At 33.1% G+C, this 20,475-nt stretch overlaps 1 protein-coding gene across 1 annotated transcript; it reads left to right on the forward strand.

Moving 5' to 3' along the window:
- Positions 1-13,369: 13,369 nt before the first annotated feature.
- On the forward strand, positions 13,370-14,612 carry LOC131612766 (hydrophobic protein RCI2A-like). The gene is made up of 3 exons (XM_058884516.1): positions 13,370-13,546; positions 13,647-13,735; positions 14,357-14,612. The coding sequence occupies exons 1-2, from the start codon at positions 13,466-13,468 to the stop codon at positions 13,728-13,730; spliced, it is 165 nt and encodes a 54-aa protein (XP_058740499.1). The 5' UTR covers positions 13,370-13,465; the 3' UTR covers positions 13,731-13,735; positions 14,357-14,612.
- Positions 14,613-20,475: the final 5,863 nt, after the last annotated feature.

Raw genomic sequence — 20,475 nt, forward strand, 5'->3', positions numbered from 1 at the left:
CACCAGTGTGAACTAGCCAAAGATGTCTGGGATACCCTCAAGACTACTCATGAAGGCACCTCCAAAGTGAAGATGTCAAGACTTCAACTGCTAACTACAAAGTTTGAAAATCTAAGGATGAGAGATGATGAAAGTATTAAGGATTTTCATATGAATATACTTGATATTGCTAATACCTCAGGAGCCTTGGGAGAGAAAATGTCTGATGAAAAGCTGGTGAGAAAAATTCTTAGATCTCTACCTAAGAGATTTGATATGAAAGTTACAGCTATAGAAGAGGCACAGGACATCAGCAAAATGAAGGTAGAAGAGTTAATTGGATCTCTTCAAACCTTTGAGATGGGAATCAGTGAAAATTCTGAAAAGAAGAACAAAAGTATAGGTCTTGTGTCCAACTCTCAAGAAGAAGTAGAGGAAAGTAGAGAAGAGAATCTATCTGAATCTATAGCTATGCTTGGTAAACAATTTAACAAAATTATAAGAAGAATGGATCAAAAGCCAAGACCAAATGTCAAGAACATCTCATCTGACACGAATAGATCCTATGACTCAGGTAGAAGAGCTAAACCTGAAGAAAAATATAATCACAGCAAAGGAATTCAATGCCATGGATGTGAAGGGTATGGACATATTAGAGCTGAATGTCCTACTTACCTCAAGAAACAAAAGAAAGGACTGTCAGTCTCCTGGTCAGATGAAGATTCTGGAAGTGACTTTGAAGAAGAATCAGCCAAACATGTCACAGCCTTCACTGGTGTCTGCAATTCTGATGAAGATTCTAGTGATGATGAGCTAACCTTTGAAGAACTGGCAGCATCCTATAGAAAGCTGTGTATCAGAAGTGCTGAAGTATGTCAACAAAGTGAAAAGCAGAAGAAGTACATAGCTCAGCTGGAGGCTGATAACAAAGGCTTTAGTAAAACAATATCTAAACTAAACAATGAAATTATCATGCTACAATCCAAACTCGATCAGATGTCAAAATCTGTAAAGATGTTGAATAGTGGCTCAGATATGCTGGATGAGATTCTGCAGATTGGAAAGAGTTCAGGAGATATGTCTGGTATAGGTTTTGTTGGTACAAAGAAACCTCCCCAGGATGGGAACAGGATTAAACCTGAAACTGAGATGTTAAACCCGATGTCAAGACATGCGACCCAACATCAAGACAGAAGTAAAATGAAGAGAAAATTTCAAAGATGGAGATGTCATCACTGTGGAAGATTTGGACACATCAAGACCTTTTGCTTCAGGTTATATGGATACCCAGATCAAGCTCCTTACTACAGACCTAAACAAGTCATGCCCATCCAAAAGCCACAATGGATACCCAAAAACATGGCTTTAATAGCTCATACATCTCTTAGAGTATCAGCCAAAGAAGATTGGTACTTTGACAGTGGATGTTCTAGACACATGACTGGAATCAAGAATCTACTTGTGGATATCAGAAACCATGCTACTAGCTATGTTACCTTTGGTGATGGAGCTAAAGGAGAAATCAAGGGAGTTGGTAAACTGAACTGCTCAGGAGTTCCAAATCTGGAAGGTGTATTACTGGTCAAAGGATTGACTGCTAATCTCATAAGTATTAGTCAACTTTGTGACCAAGGATACCAAGTTAACTTCACTAGAGCTGAGTGTGTGGTCACTGATGAAGGGAAGAATGTAATAATGAGAGGAGTCAGGTCCAAAGACAACTGCTACTTATGGACATCTCATGAGACTAATTACTCATCTGTATGTTCTAAAGAAGAAGAAGCAAAGCTGTGGCATCAAAAACTTGGTCATCTTCATCTAAGAGGTATGAAAAAGATTATCTCTACAGAAGCTGTGAGAGGAATTCCCAAGTTACAAATTGATGAAGGAAGAATTTGTGGTGAATGTCAGGTTGGAAAACAAACCCGGATGTCACATCCAAAGGTTAGACATCTGACCACTTCCAGGGTTCTTGAACTGCTTCACATGGACCTGATGGGACCTATGCAAATGGAAAGCCTTGGGGGAAAGAAGTATGCCTATGTGGTTGTGGATGACTACTCCAGATACACCTGGATAAACTTCATTAGAGAAAAGTCAGATGTGTTTGATGTCTTCAAAGACCTGTGTCAGAAAATTCAGAGAGAAAAGGAAAATGATGTTGTAAGAATCAAAAGTGATCATGGAAAGGAATTTGAGAATCAAAAATTTGCTGATTTTTGCTCCTCTGAAGGTATACACCATGAGTTCTCCTCTCCTATCACTCCACAGCAAAATGGAGTTGTTGAAAGGAAAAACAGAACTATTCAAGAATCAGCAAGAGCCATGATTCATGCTAAGAAACTTCCTATTCATTTCTGGGCTGAAGCTATGAATACTGCCTGTTATGTTCATAATAGAGTTACCTTAAGGAAAGGAACTGCTACCACCTTATATGAGATCTGGAAGGGAAGAAAACCCACTGTCAAATACTTCCATGTGTTTGGTAGTAAGTGTTACATTCTGGTTGATAGAGATCACAGAAGAAAAATGGATTCTAAGAGTGATGAAGGGGTTTTTCTTGGGTACTCTACAAACAGCAGAGCCTATAGAGTTTTCAACTCAAGAACTAGGGTAATCATGGAATCTATAAATGTGGTGGTTGATGATGAACACAAACAAGCAGATGTCACATATGATGTTGGAACATTCTGGGAACAAGCAGCTGAAGACTCTAGAAAAGAAGATGAGTGCAGCCCCTCTGCTGCAAAATCTGAAGCTGAACTCTCTAACAAAGGACCTTCCATAAGAATCCAAAAGGATCATCCTAGTGAACTTATTATAGGAGATCCCAATAGTGGAGTAGTTACAAGGTCAAGAGAGCAAGTATCAAACTCCTGCTTTGTATCAAAAATTGAACCTAAGAATGTTAAGGAGGCTTTGACAGATGAGTTTTGGATTAATGCTATGCAAGAGGAATTATGCCAGTTTGAAAGGAATGAAGTATGGGAGCTGGTTCCAAGACCACAAAATTCTAATGTCATTGGAACAAAATGGGTCTACAAGAATAAGTCAGATGAACTGGGAACTATAATCAGAAATAAAGCAAGGTTAGTTGCTCAAGGATACACTCAAGTTGAGGGAGTTGACTTTGATGAAACTTTTGCTCCTGTTGCCAGACTTGAGTCAATTAGGCTGTTGTTAGGGGTTGCATGCATTCTGAAATTCAAACTATACCAGATGGATGTGAAGAGTGCTTTCTTGAATGGATATTTGAATGAGGAAGTCTATGTAGAACAACCTAAAGGTTTTGCAGATCCAAACCATCCTGATCATGTGTACAAATTAAGAAAAGCTCTTTATGGTCTGAAACAAGCCCCTAGAGCTTGGTATGAGAGACTAACTGAGTTTCTTACTAGCAATGGATACAGGAAAGGAGGGATAGATAAAACTCTTTTTGTTAAATATGAAGGAGGAAAGATTCTGATAGCTCAAATCTATGTGGATGATATTGTATTTGGTGGGATGTCAGACAAGATGACTAGACATTTTGTTGAGCAGATGCAATCTGAATTTGAAATGAGTCTAGTTGGAGAATTAACTTATTTTCTTGGGCTGCAAGTCAAACAGATGGAAGACTCAATCTTTCTCTCTCAGAGCAAGTATGCTAGAAACATTGTCAAAAAGTTTGGAATGGAAAATGCTACTCACAAAAGGACACCAGCACCTACTCATTTGAAACTGTCCAAAGATGAAAAGGGAACTAGTGTTGATCAAAGTTTATACAGAAGCATGATAGGAAGTCTGTTGTACCTTACAGCCAGTAGACCTGATATTTCCTTTGCTGTTGGGGTATGTGCTAGGTATCAAGCAGAACCCAAAGTCAGTCACATAAATCAAGTCAAGAGGATAATGAAATATGTGAATGGTACCTGTGAGTATGGAATGCTTTACTCTCATGGATGTGAACCCATTCTCACTGGATATTGTGATGCAGATTGGGATGGAAGTGCTGATGACAGAAAAAGTACTTCAGGAGGATGCTTCTTTTTGGGAAATAATCTTATTTCATGGTTCAGCAAGAAACAAAACTGTGTGTCCTTATCCACTGCTGAAGCAGAATATATTGCAGCAGGAAGTAGCTGTTCTCAACTTGTTTGGATGAAACAAATGTTATCCGAATACAATGTCACACAAGATGTCATGACATTATATTGTGACAACTTAAGTGCCATCAACATTTCAAAGAATCCCATTCAGCACAGCAGGACCAAGCATATTGATATTAGACACCACTACATTAGAGATCTTGTTGAGGACAAAATAATTGGCTTGGAACATGTTGCTACAAACCTTCAACTTGCTGACATTTTCACAAAAGCCTTAGATGCAAATCAATTTGAAAATCTAAGAAATAAATTAGGCATTTGTCTATGTGAAGGATTATAGCAATTAATCAGGTGTGGGGCCAGCATTATTTCTCTCTCCAAATATTTGCTATCATTACACATTAAAGTGGAGTTTCCCCCTCTTTTACATTTTGTCCAAACGGTTTCCATTCCTCCAAAACCTAACTTCAGCACTCACGCAACCTCTCTGTGTCATTGCATTCACAAACCTCTCGTCAGATTTCCATTCTCTCTCATCATGTCTCAAAGTACTCCCTCAAAGCAATCGTCTCCTTCCTCTGAAAAAGCATCGGAGTCTAGGGCACCAAATGTGGTGATTGATCAAGATGTCGTGTTGAATGTCGCACCATTAAATGATGTTCCTGCTTCCGATCCTGTTCGCAGTCAACCAAGAAAGATGCATGCAAGAAAATCAATCGGAGGATCTGTTCCAGAAACTTTTTTTGTCCAGGGTAGAGAGGGCTCTTCTTATGTTCATAATGCGATTGCAAATATTGTCACCAAAATCTTGAATGAAGGGCACAAGGTTGATGGAATATCTGTTCCTCTAGCCCAAATGCCTGCTTCCGAGAACATCCAAGATGATCAAGGTGAGCAAGATGATGCTAGCAAAGATCAGGATAATGTTGAGACATCTGCTGATAAAAATGATGAGACCCCTGTTGCTAAAGATGTTGAGACATCTGTTGATAATGATGAGACCCCTGTTGCCAAAGATGTTGAAACATCTGAAGCTATCAATGTTGAAGCATCTGGTACCAAAGATGATGAGACTCTTGAACCTGAGAAAGATGAAGAGATTCCTGCTGTTCCTGCTGAGAAAGATGAAAGCCCTAATGTGCATGATGTGGTGGATCTAGATGATCTTGATGATCCTATTGATATTGCTGATGATGACCTCATCTCCAGCATCTCCAACAGGGTCAAGGCTCGTAAGGGAAAGCAAGTTGGTGAGCAACATCCTCTCAAGCCACAGGTTACTCCTCTGAAGACTGTTACTAAAGAAAAGATGAAGAAAGTTCCCACTGGACCTTCAAAGTCTGGAAGCAAAGTTAGTGTGAAGAAGAGGAAGGAAAGAAGCGTTTCTGACTCTGAAGCTGATGTCCCAAGCGATGTCCCTGACATCCCCTCCAAGAAGAAGATTGCTGTTACTAAATCTGCCACAAAGGTCCGTGATGTTCCTTTGGATAACATATATCTGCACTATGCTTCTAATGCAATCCAGTGGAAATTTGTGTATCAAAGAAGGCTGGCCCTAGAAAGAGAATTAGCAAATGATGCTCTGGAAAATCAAGAGGTCATGCAGCTAATCAAGTCTGCAGGTTTGATTAAGACTGTTTCTCAATTCTCTAAATGTTATGAAATGCTTGTGAAGGAGTTTATTGTCAATTTGTCTCAAGACTGTGCTGATGGTAGAACAGATGATTTTCATAAAGTTTATGTTAGAAGAAAATGCATAGAATTCTCTCCTACTGCTATAAACCACTATCTAGGTAGAAATGCTGAAGCTCAACCTGAGCTTGAAGTAACTGATAATGAGGTTTGCAAAACCATCACTGGGGGTAAGGTTAAAAAGTGGCCCATCAAAAGTAAACTGTCTGCTAGTCTCTTGACTGTCAAGTATGCTCTGCTGCATAAAAGTGGTGCTGCCAACTGGGTGCCCACCAATCACACCTCTACCATTGCTGTTGGCTTAGGTAGATTCATTTATGCTATAGGGACCAAGACTGTGTTTGACTATGGGACCTATATTTTTGATCAGACTATGAGACATGCTGGTACCTCTGCCACTAAGCTTCCTATTGCCTTTCCATCCCTAATATGTGGAATCATCCTAAAGCAATACCCTGGCATCTTGAAAGCTAAAGATTCTGTCTGCAAGAGGGAAAGTGCTTTGACTTTTCACTACAAGCTGCTTCAAAGGACTGATGCCTCAACATCTGCTGGGACATCTCAAACTAGCAAGTCTGTGAGCAAAGCCTCTCTTATAGCTGAGCTGAAGGAGACCTGCAAAGAACTGGAAAATAGGAAGATGAAGCTTGAACAGCTTATACAAAGTCTTGAGCAGTCTACTGATAGTGGTGATGATCATGCTGCTGGTAGTGATGGTGAGAAGATGGATGCTGATAGTGATGATGAATATAAGGCTGAGGATGATGAGGATGCTGATGCCCAGACTAGTAGCTCCAGTGATGTGGAGATGAGTGAAGAGGATGATGAAGATACTGCTGGCTCTGAAGATTAAATCTTCATCTGAAGTTTGGCTCCTTTTGTGGCTAGAAAGGGGGAGAAGATGATATTTGGTTGTTGCTGTTTGTTGCTGGTGATATTTGGTTGTTGCTGTTTGTTGCTGGTTTTCTTTTTGGTTATTGTTTTTTGAATTTTTTGGTTCTGGTTCCTGTAATGGTTGTTTCCTGATATTTTTGGATATTATGGTTGTTTCTCTGGATCCCCTTGTCTTGACAAGTGATATTCTGTTACTGTTGAATCCTTGGATGTACTTCTAAGTTTCTGATGATTAATCAAGCAGGATGTTGTTGGCTAACAGAATTTATTTTTCTGGATCCTTGTTACTATTGGCTGCTGCGTGTACTCTAATCTCTTATGGTATCATCTATTGTTGTTTTAGCCAAAAATTCGCCAAAGGGGGAGTTTGTAGATGTTGTTGATTGGCTGTATTTTTTGGTAAAATAAATAGTGTCTTTATCATGTCAAATCTGGTGTCATGACATGCATTATTCTGTTATGAAGTTCTCCTTGTGCAGGCCTTTACCTGATGTCAAGGCCGATGTCATGACATCCGAAGCTGCTGTGTTTTATTCTGTTCTAGTTATGGTTATATGATCTGTTAAGACACTGTGCGCTTTTTTTTGGAAACATTGGATATTGATTTGATTCAGGACAACATTATGCGCTGTTATTCATAGGATCTTTGTTTTATGGAAATAGTTTTAATTAGGTTTAAAACTAATATTGGATCCAAGGCCCAGCTGCTGCAAGGTTATTTATAACAGTTGAAGAAGCTGCTGACTGTATGTTTTTTTAGGGTTTGCCGTCCAGAAGTTTGTTGCAGTTTCTCGTTAAGTCCTAGTTTTCTTGTAAGCCAAACAATCATCATGGTTGTCTTGGTCTAGGTGTTTTCGTGTTGTAATAGGTACTTGAAGCTTTTAAGCAAGAGTACCATTGTACTTGATTGAAGCTTTTAAGCAAGATCAAGTTGTGTCTTTGAAGTGTGTCTTCTTTTTATGTGTGTTGCATGTTTGTCATCACTGCTGTGATTGAGGGGGAGCGAGAAGGATCTCAAATCTAAGTTGCTTAGATTGAAGTTGCATTGGGTAGTTATTAAGTGAAAGGTGTAGTCTTGTTGTGTATTACTCTGAATTGATACTACTTATAGTGGACTTCCTCCCTGGCTTGGTAGCCCCCAGACGTAGGTGTTTTTGCACCGAACTGGGTTAACAAATCACTTGTGTTATTTGTTTTCTTTCCTGTTCATATTTTTAGTTTTGTTCAGATAGTTGATGTCGTGACATCCTGTTCGACATCACGTGTCTGATTCCAGAATTTCAAATTTAAATTCCAGTTATTCTGTTTGTCGATTTTCAAGTCCAAACAAATCGGTTAGGGTTTCAATTTCTAGTCCAACCAGTTAAACCGGCCGGTCCAATCCAATTTTGATTACCATGATTTTAAGGCACTAAATAAAAATGTATTAAGGGGAGTAAGTGTAAAATTTTGAAATACTTAATAATAATAATAATAATAATAATAATAATAATAATAATAATAATAATAAATAGAGTGAATAATAAATATCACAGAAAATCATATCAAATTGTATGATAATAGTTCAACACATATAGTGGAAAGGCCCTTAGAGTTTGATAACACGTCATTAATTGCAGCATTGCCTCTCTTTAATTTAAGTCCATTAGTCTCCGTTTGTTTATGAATTAACCTTAAAGGGGTTTGTTTATGAGTTAACCTTAAAAGGGTAATCACATGAGAGCCCCTTAATTACACTGATTGCTTCTCCATAAGTTTGTTAGTCTGAATAGTCGAGTGGTTCTTAAAATCTTCGTGATGACTATTATTTCATGAAATCTCCTTATTTCATGAAATCTCCTTATTTCATGAAGATAATGACTACTATTTAGAGTAAGATTATTTGCTTACAAAGTCGTTTTCTTTGAGTTAGAATAATTATAATTAAAAATTTTTTATTAATACATAATTTATTTTTTTGGCGTTATTTTTAATTATTATAATTGTATTTTTTTAAAAAAATTGAGTCTATTTTTTAAATTAGAACGAAGCCTCACGTTATTGATGAAATAAAGTGTGGTATATGATAAGTTTAAAAATTACTTGTTTCACATAACCACTTATATAACAACAAATCTTATAAAAAAACTTCATTTTGTCATAAAAAGGATATAAAACATTTGTGTGATCATTTTAACAATGTTATTCATAATTACATGTGAAAATATAAGAGAAAACACAAAATATAGATGCTGAGTAGCAAAGGACTCGTTTGGTAAGCAGGGGTTGCCCATAAAAGACAAGACAATGAGCAAAGCATCCTTTCTGAGACATTCTTTTCACATGAAGACATGGGCTCGCTGGACGAGCATAGGCGAGTCAGATGGGTTATCACTAATACGGAAAAGTCATTTAACAACGGTTGGGAAAGATATATAATCATGCAGGACCAGACATTGTTATGTAGCGTGTGGTAGTATATGCGACCCTTTCAATCATAGTCCAGTGATCGTTGTAGTAAATAGGAAAACACATGCTCTTTAACAACGGTTATTCTTAATAACCGTTGTGATATTATATGTGATTAAATGTCAATCGCTTCATACCAAAATCAACACTACACCATTTTTGAATTGTTATCAAAACTTGTATTATAAGTGCACAATAAATTTGAACAGCTCGAGATATGCAATATTTCCAACTTCCAGAAATAATAGAAAACGTATAGAATTAAAGAAACAATAATGAGCATTTTTAGTTTTTAAACTTCCAAGAGAAGAAGATGAAGAATCATAAGGAACAATATAAAAGTGGAAGAACCAAAACATAAAAACAACTTCATTCGAAGGAATCAACATGTGTTATCCTGCTCAACCTACCAACAATGTTGAGAATTCAAATGTTGTTGTAGAGGATGTTGTCGTGCAAAATCAGCCAGAGCCTCAAGATGTTTTTGTGGCGCATAACCAACATCAAATTCAAGATGTTGCTGAAGATGGTGTTGTGTTTAGACTAATGAGAGCTCTCATAGTGAGGAGAAGAAGAAGAAGAATGTTGAAAATGAATGTTTACTCGTAAGAAACCATCTTTGAATTGCATTTCAGTCAAGTTCATTGCATATTCAACTATTACATTTCATAACAAAGTAAATATTAAAAATAAAGCACATAAAAATTAGTGTAAAATTTTTAATTTTCAAACCCTACTTCAATTATTGTATTTCATAACAAAGTAAATATTAAACATGAATGAGATAAGAAAACACAACAACTTCAAATTTGTAGAAAATCTCTCTGACTTCAGTTTGTTCTTCAAATTCTTGTTCTTCTTTTTTTAATCTTCATACGTAACCTTCAAATAGCCTACAACTTCCAACTCTAACTTCATATTACTCTCATCTTCATTTCCCAATTTTTCTCTCATGTCTTCATCCCATATGAAAAAATTACAATTTCATCACTCCTCCAAAATGGACATCTTCAAAAAAACATTCATTTATTTTGTCCCTTCTTGCATTGGTACGAAACCATACGACTATCACAACCACAAAAAAAAATCCAGATCTAGATTTTACAGTGGAAGGAGACATAGTAAAACCTTTGGATGTGTTTGTCTTCAAATGTGACATTTGAAACGAAACTGAACAACAATAATGAGTATGGGTGTTCTTGTCTTCTTCCCGACGATTTCGACGGCGCTGATGTTATGGTTTGTTTCTTTTTTTAATGGAAAATGAATACTTAGTGTTTAACATATATAAAGAAGCGCCAGTGTGTAACAACGGTTTTAAAAAGCAGCCATAGTGATATACTTATTATTTTTAATTAAATATAAATAAAGTTGAATAGGCGCGCATTAACATAAAATGGATTAACTATTTGAGGAACCTGAGGATCGAACCTAGGAAAGTTGGGTTATACTTATATCACCACGGTTAGGTAATTAACCGTAATTATAACCTTAAAATTTTTAATAAAAAAATAAAAAATAATTGTTGGCGCATGAGTTTAAAAGTGTCACCACGGTTTTGGGTGAACCGTGATGATTTTGGCGTTGGTGTTTTCACGTTTTGTAGTAGTGTATGGACTAAATCTATTTATAAGAAGGGTCCATATATATAACTAGGTAGATTAATCTTTTAATTAGTTAAAAAGAGCTAAGAGGTTGTTGAAAAAATCAAGGTTATCAAATCGGTTCTCTTTCATAGACAAAAATAAGGTTTATAACAACTTGTTTTTTCTTTTACGACGCAACTATGACCATTATTCGCACAAAATAATTACCAGTAACCAGTCACACGACATCATCTCACGTCTCAAGGTTAGTCGTTACTGCAACATTCATGGCATTTGTTTACACTTAAAAATACATGAAGTTTTAGACAAAATCAACATACACGCGACTTTTGGGTTAAAAGAATGTCTCTCAATTGATGCAATGTCAAACGAATATAAATACAACAAATCTCGAGTCAACTGAGTTTTTCTCAAGTGTACTAGAGTCTATTATGGTCACAAAGACTCTAGAATCAATAAAAACACAATAAGACCAAATAATTGAGCTTTACATACACGTTTAAAGTTAATAGTGCTATTAACCGGATATGACAGATACTCTAGAACCACTAGTTAGGAAAGTTGCACACACAAGAAAATAGTGAACTGAACACACTGAAAAGTAGATGACAACAAGTCAAACATGAGACGCCACGTATCCCAAAATAGACAAAAACACTTGCACACTACTTACGTAAATAATCTAATAAAATAGTATATTTTGTAAGCTACAATTTTATGGTCACTAGGATGGTTTCCTTTATAAACACCACACTTTATTAATTATTTAACCTATCTAATTAATCAATCAATTTTACGCACTTAATCTTTTCCTCCTTTTCTACTATATATTTTTAAATTTTTTAGACTAATAGTTAAACTTCTCACTCCTTATCTATAATATAAGAAAATTTGTTGTTCTGAAAATCACAAAAATACTCTTTTGTTATCTTATTCTAAATTAATAATTTAGGGGCAAAAATGTCTTTTGTTAATTTTTTCCAATTTACTTTTCACTTTTTCACTTTTTATTACTTCTCATTTTTTCCAATAAATTATTTTTTAATAAAAAAATTATTATGATCATTTTAAATGATTGTTAATTTACATTTAAAATAGTATTTAATTTTTAAAAATTTAACTTTAATAATTAAATATTAATAACGAAGAAATATAATTTGAAATAATTTTTATTTTAAGATACAATATTTTTTAAGAAAATAATAATAATTTTAGTTTTAAAAAAATTAATTCAATAAAATGAATTTAAAAATATACTTGAAAATGTGTGTTATTGGATAAAATACAAAAATGTGTGTCACTTATCATTAACTTTAACTTATATGATTTAAAATATTATTATATTAATATATGTCATTAATGAAGTTTATACAATTAAAATAATATTTTCACAATTAAATATTAGAAAAATTATTTGTTATTGATGTCATTTCACAAATATTATTTATAGTCAAATTCTATTGATTCAGATATTTTTGTAAATGATACCTAAGCAAAAATAATATTTGAATACGGAAAAAAATTTATTATTGATTTAAATATTTTTATCTATGAAAAATGATATTTATGATCCAAAAAAAATTTATTCAAAAAGGTATACGGGAAAAAAATATTATTGATTTAAATATTTTTATGTAAACGATACGTAAACATAAACAATATTTGTATATTGGAAAAATCTATTAATTATCTAAATATTTTTATATATGAAAAACGTTATTTATGATCAAAAAAAATTTATTCAAAAAATGTATACCGAAAAAAATTTATTTGTCTAAATATTTTTATATACGATAATTTACAATTGATTCAGATATTTTTGTAACTGATACCTAAACATGAATAATATTTGTATATGAGAAAAATCTATTAATGATCTAAATATTTTTATATATGAAAAATGGTATTTATGATCCAAAAATTTTTATTGAAAAAAGGTATACGGAAAAAAACTACTATTGGTTTAAATTTTTTTATATACGAAAATTTACAATTGATTCAGATATTTTTGTAAACGATACCTAAATACAAATAATATTTGTAAATGGGAAAAATTTATTAATGATATAAATATTTTTATATATGAAAAATTGTATTTGTGATCTAAATTTTTTTATTAAAAAATGGTTACGGGAAAATATCTATTATTAATTTAAATATTTTTATATATGAAAAATGATATTTGTGAGCTAAAAAATTTTGATTAAAAAATGATATACGAAAAAATATCTATTATTAATTTATATATTTTTATATACGAAAATTTACTATTAATCCATATATTTTTCAAAATGATATCTAAATATTAATAATATTTGTATACGAAAATAATTTATTATTTATCTAAATATTTTTATATACGAAAAATGATATTTATAATTCAAAAATTTTGATTTCAATTTTATTTTTAATTTTAAATAAATATATTACGTAAACAAATGCGCATATCAAACTATTTGTTACTAGTTTATTTCTAAAATACATGAAATCTAAATAATATTATACCTAAATTACCAATAAACTTTATATATATACATAGGTGTATATTTTAGTTGGAGTTGTTTGCAAAGTAGGGAAGCCACGTGGTATTGAAAAGCAATCAAAAATGGAAACGTTTGGTTTGGCTGTCGACACCACGTCCTATATATACAACCATCATCTTTCGTCTCTATCCCATCGCTCACTTTCTCTCTAAACTAAACTGTTCTTCTTTCCTATCACTTTTTCTTTCTCTTTCAAATTTGAACTCATAAGAAAATGGGCACAGCTACCTGCATCGATATTATTCTTGCCATCATCCTTCCACCTCTTGGTGTCTTCCTTAGATTTGGCTGCAACGTAAGTATAAAATAAAACCCTCTATTTCTTCTTTTTTTAGAGGTTACTTTTGTAATTTTTTATGATTAATTATTAATTGTTGGATGGTTTTGTGTTATAGATTGAGTTTTGGATCTGTTTGATTCTCACCATTTTGGGTTATCTTCCTGGAATCATCTATGCTATATATGCTATCACTAAGTAATCTATGTAAGTACTCCTACTTCTCTCTTTACTTTTTTTTTTATAAATTTAATTGAGTGATGTGCTTAAATTAAATTAACTACTTTTATATTTCTTAGATCCAACTATATGAATTTTATTCGATTTTATTGGAACATATTTTTACTTACGAATTATAAAAAATTATAATTAGGGATATGATTGTTTATTCTATGTAATCCATTTTTGAAGTAACCATAATTGACCTCCAAAATTGATTTTAGAGGTCTTACGATAATTTTGATGTTTTATAATTTACTCTAATTTTAAATTAGAACTTTTTTGGTATAAATTTTGACAAGTTTTGATGATTTATAATTTACTCTAATTTAACTAATTTTGGCATAATTTTAAATTTTCTATTATTTACATGATACCGATACTAAAACAAATTTTAAACCACTAAAATAATTTTACTTAAATTTTCCTTAAGAACAAAGGTTGCTTGGGAAATATGTGAGGATTTCATTCTCCCTTGTCATTATGGTATCTGCTTGTTAGTGCTAAATAATTGTGATGCTTTACCTATCTTGCTTTTTGTTTTGTTAATTATTAATAATTATTGTTCTATTATTAACATTGGAAATATTCAATGCTTTTTGTTGACAGGTGAATCATGAATAGTTTTCAAGGGTCACATTCAAGTTTCGTGTAAAATTGTTCACTGGCGATGGACAAAAGTTATTCTTTTTTTTATGTTACATCTTTTTAGTGTCAATATTTCTTTACATCTTTTTTTGTTTTCTGTTTTTAACTTGAGTTTTTATCATGTGTGGAATTGATAGTGTGTGAAGTTTGTGAACTCTAGAAATGGTAGTCAATTTGAATTATAGTACTATACCGTCTCAATAATATTGTTCATCTATCTTTGACTTTGATATTATTATTAATACTTATTCAATAAAATCAAATCTGAGACCACTTTTGTTTAGTTTTTTTATCAGAGAAATTTATTTTAATGGCACTGGCATAATTTCATGTATTTTTCTATATCTTGTACGAATTTCACAAGATTTTTACGAGAATTTACATTCAAACTAATTATAAAAAATGAAGAAAAAAAAATGAAAATATTGGTAGAAAATCAAAACATCAGAAGTGTCTCACAAGATGATTCTTTTATTGAAAGTGAGATAGCATATTGTTAGAAATATAGACAAAACCATAATTAATATGTGTGTAAAACCAACAATAACCAGCCTCTGCACTTATATTGAGCCTCGTCTCTTTGATTTTATTTTTTTTAATCTTGCAAAGGACCCAAAACATATGAATACGGGCCATATAGCATCATGACAGCATGCAATAATAGTGATGCTTATTCAATGCAGAATAATAGCAATAAATAAAGGAACCATCAGCCTATTTAGATATGCCAGATCAAAATATTAAACTCATTTAGCAACTTCTACAAAATCAAAAAATCATGAGACCAACAGTAACAAGTAAAATATCAGAATCAACTATATTATCTTCAATTAGGGGTGGCAATTGGATCCATTAAGCTAAAATCCATCCAATCCATCCACTAAAAAATCCATCCAATCCATCCACCAAATAAAAAAAAAAGTTAATGGATGGATTAAATCCATCCATTTATATACATGGATGGATCCAATCCATCCAACACATTTTGATAATCCAATGGATTATTTTAATTTTATACTTTAAATGGTTTAAATTATTTTTTTTTAAAATAATAAAATATGAAAATACAAAAAATCAAGTTTCTTCAGAAAATTGAAAAATCGAGTTTTTTTTTTTGAAAAAACGAAAAAATCGTGTTTTTATGAAAACGAAAAAAATTCAGTTTTTTCGGGAAAACAAAAAAATTTAGTTTTTTCGGAAAAACGAAAAAAAATTGAGTTTTTCCCGAAAAACAAAAAAAATCGAGTTTTTCCCGAAAAAAGTCGAGTTATTTTCCGGTAAAACGAAAAAATCGAGTTTTTTTCGGAAAAACGAAAAAAGACGAGTTTTTTTCGAAAAACGAAAAATCGAGTTTTTTCCGAAAAAAGTCGAGTTATTTTCCGGAAAAACGAAAAATCGAGTTTTTTCCAAGAAAATCGAGTTATTTTCCGGAAAAACGAAAAAAATCGAGTTTTTTTTCGAAAAACGAAAAAATCGAGTTTTTTTTTAGGAAAAACGAAAAAAGTCGAGTTTTTTTTCGAAAAAACGAAAAATCGAGTTTTTTCCGAAAAAAATCGAGTTATTTTCCGGAAAAACGAAAAAACGAGTTTTTTTTTTCAGAAATACGAAAAATCGAGTTTTTTTCAGAAATACGAAAAGTCGAGTTTTTTTTTCGAAAAACCAAAAAAATCGACTTTTTTTTTGCGGAAAAACGAAAAATCGAGTTTTTCCGAAAAAAGTCGAGTTATTTTCCGGAAAAACGAAAAATCGAGTTTTTTCCAAAAAAATCGAGTTATTTTCCGGAAAAACGAAAAAAGCCGAGTTTTTTTTCGAAAAACGAAAAAAGTCAAGTTTTTTTTCGAAAAACGAAAAATCGGGTTTTTTCCGAAAAAAATCGAGTTATTTTCCGGAAAAACGAGTTTTTTTTCAGAAATACGAAAAATCGAGTTTTTTTCAGAAATACGAAAAGTCGAGTTTTTTTTTTGCGGAAAAACGAAAAATCGAGTTTTTCCCGAAAAAAGTCGAGTTATTTTCCGGAAAAACGAAAAAAGTCGAGTTTTTTTCGAAAAAACGAAAAAATCTAGTTTTTTTCGGAAAAACGAAAAAAATCGAGTTTTTTTCGGGAAAACGAAAATGAATTTTTTTAAAAAATAAAATTTATTTAATTGTCTTTTGGATGGATGGATATCCATCCATTAGATTTTGTTAATGGATGGATTGGATTGGATTTTTATTTAGAGAGTTTAATGGATTGTAATGGATTAATGGATTGGTTTGATCCATCCATTAAGGATCCAATCCATATCCATCCAATCCATCCATTTTGCCACCCCTATCTTCAATCCTCTCAGTTTAACAGGGAAAAAATGATAATTGAGAAACAAAAAAAGTTGTTGAGTTACCCTCCTCTGTGTATTTTCTCAAATTAACTTATACTGGCCAAGGATATTCAACTCTTTTCCAGATGCTTAACCTTTTCCCCTCTCAAACTGTGGCTGGTTTCCTGTGTGTGTATAACCTGTTATGTATGAGTCAAAAATTCTGATAGTGGCAAGTGCGTGTGTGCTCTGTATGAGCATGACCACGGGAAAGTCTTCTGATATGTACTGTAGCAAAAATAAGTGGGTTCGTTTGAAAGAATGGTGATAGAGTGAATGAGTAAGGTGGATAACTAAAGAGTGAGAAAAATAGTTATGTACATGTTTGGAACCACAATGAGTTAAAAAAAATCTCCGGAACACCGTCCTCTGTGAAAGTTGCTGCCAATCCAAACATGCATTAAGTGGGCAAAGTTTCAGCAGGTGAAGAAATGCGTAAAACATTGAAACTTGGAGAAAGATAATGGCTACATTTTGCAGTGAGTGAAAGAGTGAAAAATGGTGTTGTGCAAAATGAGTTATGAGAGACTGGGGAAATGGGCATCTATATTTAAGAATTGGTTACTACAAGTGATTTTGTACCGTGTAGAAGAGGGTTGAATAATTGAATTGGTTACTAAAATGGTGTTGGGTGATACTTCAAAAAGTTTTGAAGCTAAGGTAGCCATTTCAGCAAGAAGTGCCTGTGTTCTAGGGTGAGGTGGTAAAAGAGAGAGTAGAGCAGCTGAAGGAGTTGCAGAATGGTGATTTTGGTTATGATGAGTCTGTGAAGGAGGTAGCTTTTGCGAGTAATGGTTCAAAATTGATGGTGAATTAGGGCTTGTAAGGCCTAGCCTAGTAGGGGACGGCGCGATTTGGTGCTGAAGCATTTTGTATCAACGCCTTTTGTCTTTTTAAGTATTCTTGTATCTCTAAATAAAAAAATCAGGAACCAAACTGGTGAGCAGGGCTGAGCCAGAACCAGAGCCACCCAGACCCAGTAATAATAGCAACTGTGCAACAGAAGAACAAAATCACAGTTAGAAGCATGGTTAACTTGCTAGTAACAAGTATCAACTAATGCAATAAAAACATATTAACATGTATATTAAAATGATTCACAAAAATTCTCTTTATAACATACAAACTAACAATCTATTTATGAATTTTAAGTCTGAGCACTTGATATTTTAAAATAATTCATAAAAATCCTCTATATAACATACAAACTAACAAGTATATTAAAATAGTTTAGAAACTAGTGAGGTCCACAAAAAAAAATCTAATACAGTCTCGGAAACTTAGCAAGAACAGCCTAGTCATCATAATCTTAAAGCCAAGACTAAAAATGTAATGCAAACACGACTCTTGACATGACTCTGCACCGTTAAGGGTCTTTCCATAGCAGTTGGTCTCCGCTCCGCTCAACAATAGCGGGATAGCGGCGCTATTGACTACTCTGGCAATAGATAACTTAAAGGCAAGACTAAGGGTGTGTTTGGATTGGTGGTGGATAGAATTGATTCTAGCAGAATTGATTTTATCATAATTGATTTATGTTTGAAAACATTTATGTAAAAGTGAGTTAAATAATAAATTATAGCGTAAAGATCATCCAGAATTGATTCTAGACGCAGAAGCTACAAATTCTAGCTTCAAGTAGAATCAATTATGGAGACAGAATCAATATTCTACTTTTGCCTAATCAAACATCTTAAAATCACTCATAATCAATTCTACACCTCTAGAATCGCTTTTGGCCTTACCAAAAGCCAAACCAAATATGTACTAAACAGGTAAATTAAAATTATAGTATAATAATCGGAAGCATTTAGTATGTGAGATTATTTCTTCAACAAACAAAAATAAAACTCAAAGGTGCTAATGCAGAAGCAGCATTGTTAAAAAAAACAGAATGTTAAGCAAAACCACAACCAAACCAAAAGCACCAAGAGAAGGAATCACATAGAAATCTTGAAGAGCCACTGCTAACAGAATGAAAAAGGCAATCAAAAAATGGATGCTTTATGGAAAATCTGAAAACCACAGCCAAATAAATGTTGAATCCCTAATGAATTAAAATCAGCTAGTTGTGGCATAAACAATGAACAGTGAAAAATCGTGTTTACCTGAGTATCATAGCTGCGGTGAAGTGAAAATGTGTGCGAAGCTACATTTGAAGCAGAAAGACTTGTGACTGTGAGCGGAGGTTTGTGGCTGTGTTGGATATGAATGCAGTGTTCTCTAAAAATGTTGATTTGGTTGAATTTGAAATCGATTTCGTGAATTTGGTAACCCGTAGTTGTGATTTGGGGAATTAGGGTTCACGTAATGATGAAGAAAATTGGAGTTCTGGGTAAACTTACAAAATTACTCCTTTTTGACCATTTTTCTTTTTCTATACTTGTTTTTTTAGTCATGTCATGTTTTTCTATGCACTATTTGAACACTCTTAATTTACTCATATTTCTTAGATCTAATTCCAAGTAGATGGATTTTATTCGATTTTAGTGGAAGGTATTCTGTTCATAATCGATTTAGGATTTTGAAAGGGGTTTCTTCTTTTATTAATCTCAAGGACAATATGTAAGTATTATTAATTGGAAAAAAGTTATCTAGAAAAATATTGTCCTAAAATGTAGCAGAGGATGAATGATGAAGTGATGAATTTCATCGTATAACTTTTTGATATAGTTACGATGGTTATACAATGAGTCAAAAGGCTATCCGTAAAAAAAATAGTACTTTGAAGCTCAAGTTAGTACGAGACTCAATTAGATATTTATAAGAGTAAGTCGAATTGTATCGAGGTGTAATTCAACATCGCGCTTATATATGAGAGATTGATGTGATTGTCTTTAAATTGTTCGACATAGATTGTGGAAGATCGTTTAGCTCATAGTGAATGAGGGTGTGTGCTCTTGTGTGAGGGAGATTGACTTGTGCGGTTTGTACCTTGAAGAAATTGGCCTTATATGGATTGAGTTAGTTTTATGAGTCGTTGGTCATTCTATAACAGTTGTCTCTCAAATTCTTGTTGACAATCTTAAAGTGAAGATTGTTGTCTTAAAAGTATTTGAGGAATACCCATAAGTCTAAATTATGGTTCTTCAAGTCCCATCATTCATTTAATCAACATTGATTCCTTACGTCTGGAATAAGTTGCTTCCTGATGAAGTTTCAAATACGTTAAGAAAAATGACCTATAATCTTCCAATTTTTATTATATCGTAGCCATGATGTCCTCATCAGTGTAATACTTTAATTTCAGTTGAATTGTCAAAGATATGACTCTTATGATGTCTAATATTGGTCGGTTGAAAATGCAGTTGTATATTGACTTTCAATCGATTACTAGGAATTGGATCTTTACTGTTTTCTTGGTCTCCTTCTTCCGAGTAGATATCATTAACTTGACATAGTCACACAACCTTGTTGTTGAGCCATTAAATCCCTAGAGATCGCTCTTTGTTGGGGATGTGTTTTTCCTATGTCAGTTGCAACTTTTTTAAGAGGTTAGTGTGCATTAAATTGCACGAGCTCCCTTGATCTACCAAAACTCTTTGTACATCAAACTTTGCCATATAGACTCTTATCAATAACGGGACACGAGAATTCGAAACTCAGTTGACCAGTTCTTTGTCGTAGAAGGAGATGGATGGCCTATCTCTTATGGATGATTCTTTTAACAACTTATGATCATGCATTATCATTTCCCTCTATTTCTTCCATATATGGTTACAA

The sequence above is a fragment of the Vicia villosa genome, linkage group LG6 (genome assembly GCF_029867415.1).
Source record: "Vicia villosa cultivar HV-30 ecotype Madison, WI linkage group LG6, Vvil1.0, whole genome shotgun sequence".
NCBI lineage: Eukaryota > Viridiplantae > Streptophyta > Magnoliopsida > Fabales > Fabaceae > Vicia > Vicia villosa.

Bases quoted from the DNA above. Each gene is read 5' to 3' on its own strand.
- LOC131612766 (XM_058884516.1), top strand. From the start codon at position 13,466: ATGGGCACAGCTACCTGCATCGATATTATTCTTGCCATCATCCTTCCA. The intron at 13,547-13,646 runs GTAAGTATAAAA...TTTGTGTTATAG, and splicing joins TCCTTAGATTTGGCTGCAAC to ATTGAGTTTTGGATCTGTTT.